The 13,488-nt window shown below is 47.7% G+C and overlaps 1 protein-coding gene across 2 annotated transcripts; it reads right to left on the reverse strand.

Moving 5' to 3' along the window:
• Positions 1-2,561: 2,561 nt before the first annotated feature.
• Positions 2,562-5,590, reverse strand: LOC112903314 (4-coumarate--CoA ligase-like 7). 2 transcript variants are annotated; one of them, XM_025972557.1, is made up of 7 exons: positions 4,982-5,590; positions 4,422-4,879; positions 4,004-4,193; positions 3,317-3,462; positions 3,129-3,196; positions 2,943-3,045; positions 2,562-2,866 (listed from the first exon to the last, which is right to left on the reverse strand). In XM_025972557.1, the coding sequence occupies exons 1-7, from the start codon at positions 5,508-5,510 to the stop codon at positions 2,741-2,743; spliced, it is 1,620 nt and encodes a 539-aa protein (XP_025828342.1). In that variant the 5' UTR covers positions 5,511-5,590; the 3' UTR covers positions 2,562-2,740. The 2 variants fall into 2 exon arrangements, with proteins under 2 accessions (XP_025828342.1, XP_025828340.1); XM_025972555.1 differs by having other exon boundaries at positions 4,422-5,588.
• Between the last annotated feature and the right edge of the window lie 7,898 nt (positions 5,591-13,488).

A 13,488-nucleotide genomic window follows, 5' to 3' on the forward strand; every position in this document is an offset into this window, starting at 1 on the left:
GTATCAACCTTGCTAGGGCCTATTTGGCTCATGTTCACAACTTGCAACCTTGCGTGCCACAATTTGTTGGGCCTTTGTTTGGTTCATGCCACAACTATGGCGAGCTAAACTTTCTTATCCCTATGTTCCACATGTCAGTCATTTTCTTATCAAACCTTACTAAAAGCATGTCATTCTATTTGTTAGCCACACCTTTTGTGGCTGCCATACATTGACTGAGGTTAGTTGTGACAATATATATATCTAGTAACTAAATAGACCTCTATAGGACCTAGTAACAAAATAGAACCAACTGAAAAGATTATAAGAAAAATAATGATTGGGTCACGGCACACTCTTCCAAACCTTTAGAATGGGGTTCTTCCTTGAAGGGAAACTGCCATCGGAAATTCCACGGGAGGTCTACAAACTACAATGTGCTCAAAATATGGGCCCTCTGATGTGGACTTCTCGAGTCCAACTCATTGAGTTGTCACTATCAGCCTCAAGCAGCAGAGCAATGAGATGGAGACGGGAGGGGGCGATAGATAAGTGTGGTATTTAAAAACTTTGTGGCTGCAGTAACACTACATATAATCCCAGTTCATATTTTACTCAATTGCCTCTTCAGTGATCAACTATCATCTTTATGTCCAATTTCCTCCAACAAACTCTCAAAATGATTACTAATGCGATGTCCTTACTATAAATTGTCACCTTTAAAATGTAGAAATTAAACTAAAACCAAATAAATTAGAGGGGGAAAAATAACCATTGGTGATCTTAGCAAACTTTCCACTTCATGTGACACTAGAGCACTCACGGATGTAGGAATCCAAAATAAATCCTTCAATTTTACAGAAAATGAATCTGCATAAAAGTGGGGCATTCACAGTTAATTCAATGTATAGGCTAGTCAATAACGGTTTAAAAGCTTCGCAGTATGAAGATTCCCCTCAAAACAAAAATATTTATGTGGTATCTAAAAAGAGGAGTCATCCTAACAAAAGATAATTTAGCTAGAAGGAATTGGAATGGAATAAAGCATGCTATTTTTGTTGTAAGCCAGAAACTATCCAACACCACTTTGTTGAATGTCATTATGAAAATTTCTATGGCGTGCAATTCATCTTGTGTTAGGTATACCACCACCAGCAAATATAGAATATTTGTTTAATACCTGGTCTAAACAGGGAGGGCACAAGCACAATATAATATTATTGACGAGCCGCTGCTATATGCTGGTCAATTTGGCTCACAAGGAATGATATGTGTTTAACAATCGTAGACAAAAACTTTTTTGCAGGTTCTTTTCAGGGAACATATTGGCTCCTGTTGTGAGCTCTGTTGCAGCACGACCGAAGGGAGCGGCTAGTCAAAGAATGCCAGCTTCTAGAGTCTTCAACTATGCAGTTCTTCGCCTTCCATATGATCTGGACATCACCACCAACGATACATCCACACCTACATCAGCATCTACTTCGCCAACACCACTTGGTACTATTACTCGCGCTCGTGCTCATCGGCTTACCCATCAAGTAAGTTTAGTTTTAAGCTCAGGTGCATCATATTTAGACAATGGAGACACGTGCACTCTTGTTTTACTCAGGAACAATGGATTGGATCAAAAGGGAAGAGGCATCGCGCAGGCTGGATTCAGACTCAGGACAGACACGACTTGTGACGGCCGTCACGACTTCTTCCGGACTGCGTTTTGGGCGTTAAGTACTTCCTGGAAAGCTTATCAAATCTACTTTCCAACGGATCCGGAATCACCTCCATATCTGTTCGGAGTCAATCGCAATCGTCGACTACAGAGTCCTTTTCAGCCCATGGTGCTACGTCCTCCTATTTTGGCCCAATGAGCCGTGTATCAAGTTGAGTCCAACTCGGACGCGTCCTAGAGTTGGGATACGACCCCAACACCCTTGTGGTCATTCTTCCACTTTGTTATAACCCTTAGCTGCCACCAAGAACACTTGAGTTGTTAGATACAAGTTTAGCTTTTGCTACTTCCTTGTAGGCGCGTGTGTAGATCCAACCGCCCGTCCACTTATTTTCGGAACCCACCCCACCATATTTGAGATTCAGTTTGAAACCTTCAATTACATCTCGTATTTTCAGTACTTGTTTTACTAGTTCTTCGATTGCTTGCAGGACGAGTGCCCTAGTGGCCGGGTGTCGCGCTTCACAAGATCGCGGCAATCATAGAAAGTGGTATATCGGTTGCTAAAGCGCAGCATCCTTGGAAGGCTGTAGTCAGACCGTAAACGTCATCTCCTCCATCAATCGAGTTATCCCACGCCTCTCATCGAAAGATCAGGAACAAACCTTAGCGGGTTCACATCACCATGGATTGCCTTTCATTTTGCGTATTGGTCTTTAATTTTAAACACAGTATGGTTTAAACTCTGAGCGTGTGATTGTAATAATTGTGGACTGATGCCTCTCTCTGGAGGGGTTTGAAGCCGAAAATTTTTCCATTATCTAAAAAAATGCACATTCTTAATTATTAGATTAGAGTGCTGACAGTGATTAGCACTGTGAGGTGAAACTGTGACTTTGCAAGACAAATTCTTCCCTTCAGGATTTCAAACTGCATACATCAACATAAAAAAATAACTGGATGATCTTTTGATCTTTCGCATAGCTTGCAAACAATGGTATCTCTATTATGCCATTGCCCACTAATTGTTTATGTCCTTTCTTTCCATTTATCAAACACCAATGACTTAGGTCATACACAAACAGACATATACTACTATAACTTAGACCGAATATGCTGCAATGTTAACTTTGCCAAGTCCATCCTTAAAATCTTACCCGCTGCATTTTTTGGTATTGAATTCACAAAGAAGACATGGTGTATTTGCTTATAGTGCACAACCTGCGCAATGAGTGATAACGATTAGGTCCACTGCTACACATTGTTGATTATAGAATTGCTGTATTGAGGCATATACCTGTTTAGCGACAAATTCTTTGATTTGTGCTTCATGCAAGTTGCTTCCTGAGCAGCTAACGATGAATGCTACCGGCAACTCCCCAGCCTGATCATCTGGGTATCTGTATGAAGAACAGTCAGCTTGCACTTTTCAGTTTTCACTAGTGTCTTACAGATTGTCTCATGTTCTGGTGTGTATGCTTACGGCACAACTGCAGCTTCATCAATATCTGGGTGTGTCTGAAGCAGGCTTTCAAGTTCTGCGGGAGGAACCTGCATTAAACAAATGCCATCAGGAGAGAAGCCAGGTTGACACTGCAAGTCCGTAACCGATGGACTGCTAGGACATAAGATTGTTGTAGAATAATCTAAAGCGTAGTGGTTAGTGGTTACCTGGTAGCCTTTGTACTTAATTAACTCTTTAAGCTGATCAACAACAAAAACGATTCCATCTTTGTCAATATAACAAAGATCTCCTGTTCTCAACCAACCTTCACTATCCAAGATCTTAGATGTTGAATCCTCATCACCAGCATAACCTAAGCTAGTGCTCAAAATAGACAGAGTGCTATCAAAGTTTTATATCCAATATAAGGGATAGCAAAAGGACCTATCAAGATCAGGCACCTTATTATACACAGGCATAATTATGAAAATTGATGTTGAATCATATAGTTTGAATTGGCAGATAGCACCCATAAAGACACCACATAAAAAATGCAAACACAAAATTTCTTGTGAAAAATTCGCATATTCTTTTGCATGTCTCCTAATTTTGTAAATAACTGCAAGGGTTGGTAACATCTTTGGTGGCTTAAAGAACATTCATGAACAAAAAGTCTGTTTAAAACACAGATTGTTGAAATGCTTGTCAACTTTAGGCAAAACATTGAAAAGTTTCTACTAATCTGGACATATGTGAGTTTCAGAAAAATGGCACATGTGCAAACATATCTGAATTCACCGTGTATCCATTCAAACTAGCTATCAAGGTCCTGTTAAACTTAAAGCAGGTTATTGTTGATATGAGCAAAATGTAATGTAGCATATTGTTTCCCTAAATGACATCTACGGACCTACCTTTCATCACAAAAGGCCCTCGGACCCAAAGCTCCCCTGGCACACCAGGAGGCAGGGCAACCCCTGTTTCAGGATGAACAACCTTTGCTTGAGCACCCCATGAAAGACGACCCACGGACCCAATTTGTGCACTTTCTTCCTCTCCGACAGCACGGCAAAAACCAGATGTAGTCTCTGTAAGACCATACCCCTTTTGCAGTAGGAAGAAATAATTAGTACCCATAATTCATAGATAAATCTACTTGGCCCGTTGAATACCATTGGCATAGTTGTATACGGTTATCAGTAACATTTAAGTCTAAGTGATCGCACTGTATTGTCAAGACAATTGTAAGGAACCTGAATAATTGTATCAAGTGTCAACAATACCTACTTAAGTAAAACTGAAAGACATGAACTTTGCAGCAGCAAAATCAACCTGCAAAAGGCACACGCCAGGGAATTTGTGCAAGAAGCGCCGAAAGAGCTCAGTCGCGAGGGGGGCGCCGCCGCAGTTCACCGCCTGCAGCGTGGCCACGCGAGCAATCAAAGTCTCTTCCTCCTCTGCGGCCCGCACAATTGCCAGTAGCGCCGGTGGCGCCAGCGCGAGCCGTGTTGCCCCATATCTCCCTACTGCAGCCAGCACCTCCCTACCGTCGAATCTCTTCGCCGTGTGCAACACTAGCGTGTTCGCCGAAGGCGCGACCCTGAGGCAGAACGTGAAACCGTATACGTGGAAGAGAGGCACGGCGAGCATCAGCACATCCACAGTCGCCGCCGCCCGCGTGGCATTAGAGGCCATGAGGTTGCGGTGCGTCAGCACGACCGCCTTGGCGCGCCCAGTGGTGCCGGAGGAGTAGAGTATCGCCGCCGGGTCCGATTGGTGGGTCACCACATCTGTCCCAGCGGCCGTGCCATCCTCGTCACGGGCTTCGTGGAAGAAGGAAAGAAATCTTGCGGAGTCGAGGAGCACGGTGTTGAGGCCGGGAGGGAGCTTGCCTGCGGTGGCCTTGACGGCGAAGGCGACGGAGGGGCCGGAGAGCGCCACGAGGCCGGAGATCTCGCCGGCGGTGAGGGTCGGATTGGCTGGGGACACGACGGCGCCGACGGCCATGAGCGCGTAGTAGAGCACGGGGACGTGGACGCCGGGCGGCGCAAGGACAAAGGCGACGTCGCCGCGGGAGATGCCCAGGCGGGCACGGAGCGCGGTGGCGAGCGCGCGGACCCCGGAGAGGAAGGCGGGGAAGGGGACAGCCTCGCCGGTTGCGGCGTCGACGAGGGCTGGGCGGGAGGGGAGCGCGGCGGGGAGCAGGGAGAACATGAAGGACGGAAAGGAGAGCGGGAGGTCCGCCGGCGGCAGCGGAAGCGGCGCGCGGAGGCTGTGGAAGGTCTTAGTGGCGGCGCAGTAGCCGCTGCGGGGGTCAACTTCGGCCGCAGGCGGCGGCATGGATGATTCGCCGATTGGTGCGACGGCGAGTTGGGCACACTTATGGAGGGCGGGGTCGCCGGGGTGCGGCTGCGCCGCCATGGCGAGGTTGGGCTACTGAGGTTGCTGGCTAGTCAGTTCGCTAGCATAGCGTGTCACATCACTGCACCAGACAGCAATACAATCGAGCATTATCCACATGTTTAGTTGCCAAATTACATAGTGACGGTGCGGAGGGGAGGACGACAACGCTCAAGATCTCTCTCAATTCCGCTCAATCTTTTCAAAAAAAATAGTAAATTATACGTCGTATGTATTTTTAAACAATATTCAACATTTATTATATTCATAGAATATAATGATGGATTCTGAAATAGTCTAAATAGAATACATGTGTGACAGGTATTTTCGGAAAACCAAGTAAAAAATATTTTATATTCATAGAAAATTTAATAAATAATATTTTTTTTATTTATGGCAAAAGATGTATTTTTAGAGAAAACTAATAATAATGTAGCGTCCATATGTTACTAACTAAATTACAAAACAATTGAGTAAAATGAATGGTGTTTGGTTGTGTCACTTCGAATGGTAATAGCAAGGCATGGTCATCTCCATATTTTCAATTGGTAATCTTTGCATGTTTAAATTAGTATATGTTCTGACTCTTGCATTGCATCCAAGCAAGTAGTTGCATTGCATCCAAACAAGTAGTTGTTCTAATTTTATATTATTATCTCTTGCTTTAGTTGTGTTGTCATCCATCACCAAAAAGAGGAAGATTGTAAGGAAAATGACCCTTAAGCCATTGTTTGTGATTTTGATGATTGAATAATAACATAACTATTGGGACTAATGTGATTGCCAAGATATACCTTTAAAGGTGTTTATAGATTCCAAGGATGTGATGGAAGCCATTCAAATGATCAAAGATGAAAAGATTCAAGAAATGAAGCAAAACAAGCGCAGAACAGTGACCGGCACAATTGACAGTATCATTCGGTCACCTACAGAAGCAACACCGAATCAAACGGTGACCAAGGGCAGCAAAGCAGAAGGTACTAGACTGACCGATTCATTCGGTCAAGTCCATCAAGGCTTGTCAGACCCGGGGCCACGGGACTGTGTACATAACGTAGTTTAAATAGGTTTAAGAGATTAAGTCCGTCTTATCTCTTATTCATTTCGTTTATCTCTTATTTATCCCGTTTAAGTAGGAGATAAAGCTAACCGATACAGAAGGAATCTACTCAAGATATTTTCTGGTACGATTCCTTGGCTAGTGTTGGTTAGGATCCTTGTAACCCTGACCTTCCGGATATATAAGGGGGGATAGGGACCCTCTCAAAACAAGATCATCAGATCATTCTGCACCCAAGACAATACAAACCACCCTACAGGACGTAGGGTATTACGCACCTCGCGGCCCGAACCTGTCTAAGTTTTGTGTTTCTTGCACCTTCGAGTTCCTGATCTCGGCGTCTCCTCACCTAAAACTTACCACCTTGGGCATATCCCTCGGTGGGCAGCCGGTAAAACACCGACAGCTGGCGCGCCAGGTAGGGGTGCGCATCGAAGATCCACCGGCGAACTCGATGGCATCTTTCCAGTTCACCAGGTCAGTACCTTCTCAGGGTACAACTTTTGTTTTTGGCTCGTGGGTCTGCATTGCAGATGGCGAGGGCGATTTTCATTGTTTCCTCGTCGACATGAAGCCGAAAACCCCCACGGCGTTCTCTCAAAGCGACCTCGACAAGTTTGTCGATGATCTCGACGATTTGTCAATTCATGGGTCCGCGACGAGGATCAAGGAGGAGTCTGCTTCCAGCGCGACTTCATCCGGCGCTGCAACAACTTTCCTTGGGTTGGACTTGTTCCAATCTGAGGACTCGCATAGCCGAGCATGATTCGGCCAACGTGATTTGGCCACTGATCTTCAGGAGGCCAATGCCTCCGAGTATCTCTCCATATTGGAGGAGGACTTGGATTCTCTACTCCAAAAGTCTGAAGCCACTGTATGTCGGGGGGCTTCGAGTTGTTTTGGCGCCAACAGTCTGATGATCACCTCCACTCCGGAGGGGCGCTTCGTGCATTGGAAGGGCATGAGCCTTTTTGATCTACTCGAAGCCGATGATTGACTTGTGGCACACCTCGAGCCTTTGCCTTTCCAGGAGGGCAGGCCGTTGGCCACCATGGCAGAGGAGTCGACTGAACTAGTTGACGCGAGCTCTGATGAGCTCGTCTCTCGCCAGGTGCTAATGGCGGAAGAAGGCGAGGACGATGGCGATTTGCCCATCGCCGAATTTGATGATGTATCTGAAGATGAGGTCACAGCCAACGCCGGCGCCGAAAATGACGCCGATCGTGAGGCACGGAGGGCTAGGAACAGAGCCTGCACAATCCGGTGGAGGAGGGTCAACGAGCGCAGGCGATCTATGCAGCGCGAGCTTGACCCTGAGTTCGCCGCCATAAGTGAACGGGGCTTCAGGACTCCGGTGGCCAACATCGCCAAGGTGACGGCCATACTCAAGCGCAGTAATGATCCGAATGTGCGTCAAGCACTTCTTTACGCGCAGAGGGCCTGGATCCAGCTGGATCAACAAAACCCGATATTTACCGTCAGGGAGGAGCGCGTGGGCGAGAGCCGGAGCCAGGCTCACAGCCGAACGGCCGGCGGTCGTCCTCGACCTCAGCCCAGCCACAACAATGACAACGCTCGCGGGAGCCAGGCCCCTGGCGGGAGGCAGCAGCCACCTCCAGGGGGTAACCCGCGACAGGCCAATCATCGATCTCCTTCAGAAGACCTACGCCATCACATCAATGAAGGCCGCGATGCGCAGTCCGTGATTGACTCCAAGCGCAAGGTTCGCGAAGAAGTCGAGACCGAAGGTACTGACTGCGGCGACCGTTTCCCAGCTTTCTCTGCACGGTTTAGCAACTACAAGTACCCTGTGGGCTTCAAGCCGATCGGCATCACTAAGTACGATGGCAAGCAAGCTCCTCAGCAGTGGCTATGTTGCTACTCCACGGCCATTGAAGTCGCAGGGGGCTCCAACATTACCAAGGTCGTCTACTTCCCAATGGCTTTGGACCCTGTGCCGCTCACCTGGCTGGAGAGCCTCAGCAACAACTTGATCGACTCCTGGGAGCGGCTCAAGAAGGTCTTCATCGACAACTTCCAGGGGGCGATCGCTCACGCAAGTACTCACACGATCTTGCTCAGTGTAAATAGGAATGTAACAAGCTCCTGCGGTCCTACACACGTCGCTTCTTCGACGTTCGCGCTACCATCATGAACATTTCGGAGGACGACATCATCGACTGCTTCTACAATGGCATCACTGACCCAGGCATCTACAGAGATTTCAGGCAGAACAGGCCGAAAACTGTTGCGGGCCTTCGTGATATGATGCACGACTGGTCCGAACAGGAGGAGAAGATGCGGGAGCGGTTCCCGCGGCGCCAAGATAGCAATCTGAGGCGTCCAAATGACAACTGCAATGATAAAAGCTAGCGGGACTATTCGGGTCCATCCCAAAAACGCAGGCCAGATGATCTTATCACGGCCGTCGAGCGTCCTTCACGAGGCAAAAAGTCGACGACGCAGGAGGAGTTCGAGAAGCTCCTACAGAAGAAATGCCCGTGGCATCCAGGTGCTAATCACGCGACCATCGACTGTTACCACCTCCGGAGGACATTCAGCAACCCGGTGGTGGCAAGAAGAACAAGAAGCCAGTGGACAAGGAACCCGATGATGACGACCAAGAGGACCAAGGGCGCAACGCGAAGTTCCAGGATGCTTCGAAGACCGTCAACGTCATCTTCGGGGTCGGCTCCAGGCGGGACCAGAAGCTGCTTCTCCGGGAGATCATGTCCATTGAGCCGGCGGTACCACAACCACTCCGTTGGTCGGAGGTCCCCATCTTGTTCTCCAGCGACGATCAGTGGATGAGCTTCTCGGAGCTCGGAAAGTTCCCCCTGGTCCTAGATCCAGTGGTGGCATAAGTCAGGCTCACCAAGGTGCTCATCGACGGTGGGAGTGGTCTCAACCTCATCTTCGCCAGCACTCTGAGGAAGATGGGTCTAGACTTCATGGACATGCTGGTTCCGAGCAAGTCTCCTTTCTATGGTATCATCCCAGGTAACGCGGCGCACCCACTTGGTACGGTAGTTCTTCCAGTCACCTTCGGCACGAGGGAGAACTACCGCACCGAATTCATTAAATTCGAAGTGGCTAACTTCGAATCATCTTATCATGCCATACTGGGCCGTCCGGCACTCGCCAAATTCATGGCAGTGCTGCATTATGTTTATCTGCTTCTCAAGATGCCAGGTCTAAGTGGAGTACTCACTCTCCGAGGCGACTTGAAGAAGTCGTATGATTGCAATCAGGAGGCGATCCAGTATGCTTCGACTACTCGTGTGCCAAATGCTTCAGGGGAAGTACTCGCGGCCGTGCAGCAGCTCTCCCAGTCCGGGCTGGAGATCCCTTCAAGAAAGGTCAGCAAGTCGAGCATCCAGTCGACTGACGACATGGCCCTCAAGTCAATCCAGCTTCAGGAGGGTGACTCATCTAAGACCGCTGTCATCGGTGCGGGCTTAGGTGAGAAATAGGAACTCACGCTCGTCAGTTTCCTTCAGGCTAACCGAGATATATTCGCGTGGAAACCAGCGGACATGCCAGGGGTGCCCAGGGAACTGGTCGAGCATAGTTTGAATGTACACCCACAGGCCGTGCCCAAAAAGCAACGCCTGCGAAGGTTTGCTCACGACAAGCGTGAGGCAATTAAACGGGAAATAGTTAAACGTGGCTGGTTCATTAAAGAAGTAATCCACCCAGAGTGGGTAGCCAATCCCGTTCTTGTAAAGAAAAAGAATAATGAATGGAGAATGTGCGTTGATTACACCGATCTCAACAAGCATTGCCTGAAGGATCACTTCGGGCTACCGCGCATTGATCAAGTCGTCGACTCGATGGCGGGATGTGTGCTCCTCTGTTTCCTTGATTGTTATTTAGGTTATCACCAGATTGCGCTCAAGGAGGAAGATCAAATGAAGACCGCATTCATCACCCCGTACGGGATATATGCTTACAAAACTATGTCCTTCGGATTGAAAAACGCAGGAGCAACCTATCAGCGCGCAATCCAGATGTGCTTTGCTGATCAGCTACATCAGAACGTTGAAGCCTACATGGATGATGTGGTCATCAAGACCAGGAATTCCGACAACTTGATTGCAGACTTGGAAGAAACGTTCAGCAACCTGCGCAGATTTCGATGGAAGCTCAACCCAACCAAATGCATTTTTGGAGTACCATCAGGGAAATTGCTCGGGTTCATCGTCAGCAACCGAGGAATTGAAGCCAATCCTGTGAAGATCATGGCCATCACTGATATGGAGGCTCCGGCCACAATCAAAGATGTGCAGAAGCTAACAGGATGTATGGCAGCCCTGAATAGGTTCATCTCTCGACTCGGGGAGAGAAGACTACCCTTCTTCAAGCTCCTGAAACGCCAAGATAAGTTCCAATGGACGGAGGAGGCCGAGCAGGCCCTGCAAGATCTGAAACATCACCTTCAGTCTCCGCCGGTCCTTACAACACCATTGCCGGGGGAAGATCTGCTACTTTACATCGCGGCAACAACTCATGTTGTCAGCAGTGCTATTGTAGTCAAGCGAGGCAAAGAAGGCCATGCATTTGGAGTGCAGAGGCCTGTATATTTCGTTAGCGAGGTACTCTCCGAATCTAAGGTACGGTACCCGGCAGTTCAGAAACTTTTATATGCAATTCGGACTGCCTCAAGAAAGTTGCGCCATTATTTCGATGAGTACCAGATCACTGTGATTACAGATTTCATTTTGGTGGATATTCTTCATAATCAAGATGCCACGGGGCGTATATCAAATTGGGCAGTGGAACTGGGGGCTTTGTCTATCGACTTCAAGCCACGCACTGCAATCAAGTCTCAAGCTCTAGTCAATTTTATGGCTGAGTGGAGAGAGAATCAAATTCCAACTCCAGTCGACAAGCCAGAGCATTGGACCATGTACTTTGATGGATCTCTCAAGCTCGACGGTGGCGGCGCCGGAGTCCTATTTATTTCTCCACGGGGCGAACAGTTGAAGTATGTCCTTCAGATCCTTTGGGAGGTATCCAATAATGAAGCCGAGCATGAAGCCTTGCTTCACGGGCTATGTTTGGCGATATCACTAGGGATCAAGCGACTACTTGTATATGGCGATTCTCTTCTTGTCATTCAGCAAGTCAACAAAGAGTGGGACTGCAACAAGAAGATGATGGACGCTTATGTACAAGAAGTGCGCAAGCTGGAAAATAAATTTTGCGGCCTGGAGGTTCATCATGTGGTACAGGAGCATAACGTTGGCATGGACATTCTGTCCAAGCTATGATCGACCCGTGCATAGGTTCCAACGGGAGTTTTTGTCCAGGAGCTGAAACAACCATCCATTAAGTCCTCACCTTAGGTAACCACTGATGATGGCCTTCAACAGCCTGATCGGGAGGTTATGATGCTTGGGGAGGACTGGAGAGAGGCTTACATCGACTTCATCCCGGATCAAAAACTTCCAGCAGGGGTGGACGCAAGAAGCACAGAGGCAGCTCGTGTCATGCGCAGAAGCAAGGGTTTCGTCCTGGTCGACAGTAAGCTCTATCAGCATGGTGCACGATCAGGGGTGCTCATGAAGTGCGTCACGAAAGAAGACGGCCATGACATATTGCGGGATATACATGAGGGCGTTTGCGGCAACCACGCAGCTTCGAGAACGCTGGTGGGAAAAGCATACAGAGCTGGTTTCTGGTGGCCCACTGCAGTGACCGATGCTGAAGACCTCGTGCGGAGATGCCAAAACTGCCAATTCTTTGGAAAAGCAATCTCATGTCCCGGCTCGCAGTCTCATCACCATACCACCATCTTGGCCATTTGCTTGCTGGAGCCTAGATATGATTGGGCCCTTCACAACAATGGCAGGCGGTTTCACCCATGTATTGGTAGCTATCGACAAGTTTACCAAGTGGATCGAGTACAAGCCGATAGCCAAGCTCACGCCAGTCGACGAGACGATAGCCAACCACATCGACCTCGATGGGCTGCCACTGAGAATAAAAAGGATGTTGAGGAATAGTCATCTTGACTCTGCACCGGGGAACACCTTCTTCCCTATACTCCACTCCATCGTACTGTGGAGGCTCGTTGTAGAAGAACAGCCTAAGTGATTCCCATAAAAGACGGGAAAAACCCTCCCAGTGCAAGGCATTGGTATGGAGATGCCCTGCATGATCCCAAAAGATGTTTGAAGGAGCCGCCATCTGAAACAAGAATTCAGATGGTGAGATTTTGAAGGATGCTGAAAACCCAACTAAGACTACCACAAGAATCCTAGTGAAACCACAATAAAATAGACAACACTCTATACGTCCTTAAATGAACAACACATTCAAAGCATTCATTTTGTTTGATAATGGATTATGCATGCACGTACTATTCAACCTCACAACCAAAACAATTGCCGAATATCTTCGGACTTACGTGGTTAATTTTGGTGGTAACATTTACGTCTCTCCCTAGTAACTAGTCGATAAATCCTATTCATCGTAATCCTCTTAATCGTGGTTAGTGTACCTGCAGAAGACCATATTTATATATCATGAACCTTTCATGGCAGCACGACATGAAAGCATCCCCAAACAATACTGTTCACTATAGAAACAGTATCCATACAATTTCCACCGTACGGATGACGTTAGCATACGTTACATCTGCAACGTATTCACGGGGGTACCGTTTTAAAACAGGGGTATGAACAGCGATCGCCATACCCTGCGCTAAACCATATACTCCCAATATAATCAACTAATCGTTGATATATTGGGCAGCATCTCAAGTAAGCCACTACTTGAGAAACAACGTTCGATTTGCATCACCGACGAGAAGGCCAATCTCCCTCAGTTGGCTGAGGATCCTTACCTTCTTACCTTCTTGTCTCAACGTTGAGGAACATAACAATACAACTAGATATCTAGGGTTGGTTGTGCTCGAAAGTAAGTTTTGACAGA

This window comes from Panicum hallii, chromosome 8 (assembly GCF_002211085.1).
Source record: "Panicum hallii strain FIL2 chromosome 8, PHallii_v3.1, whole genome shotgun sequence".
Classification (NCBI taxonomy): domain Eukaryota; kingdom Viridiplantae; phylum Streptophyta; class Magnoliopsida; order Poales; family Poaceae; genus Panicum; species Panicum hallii.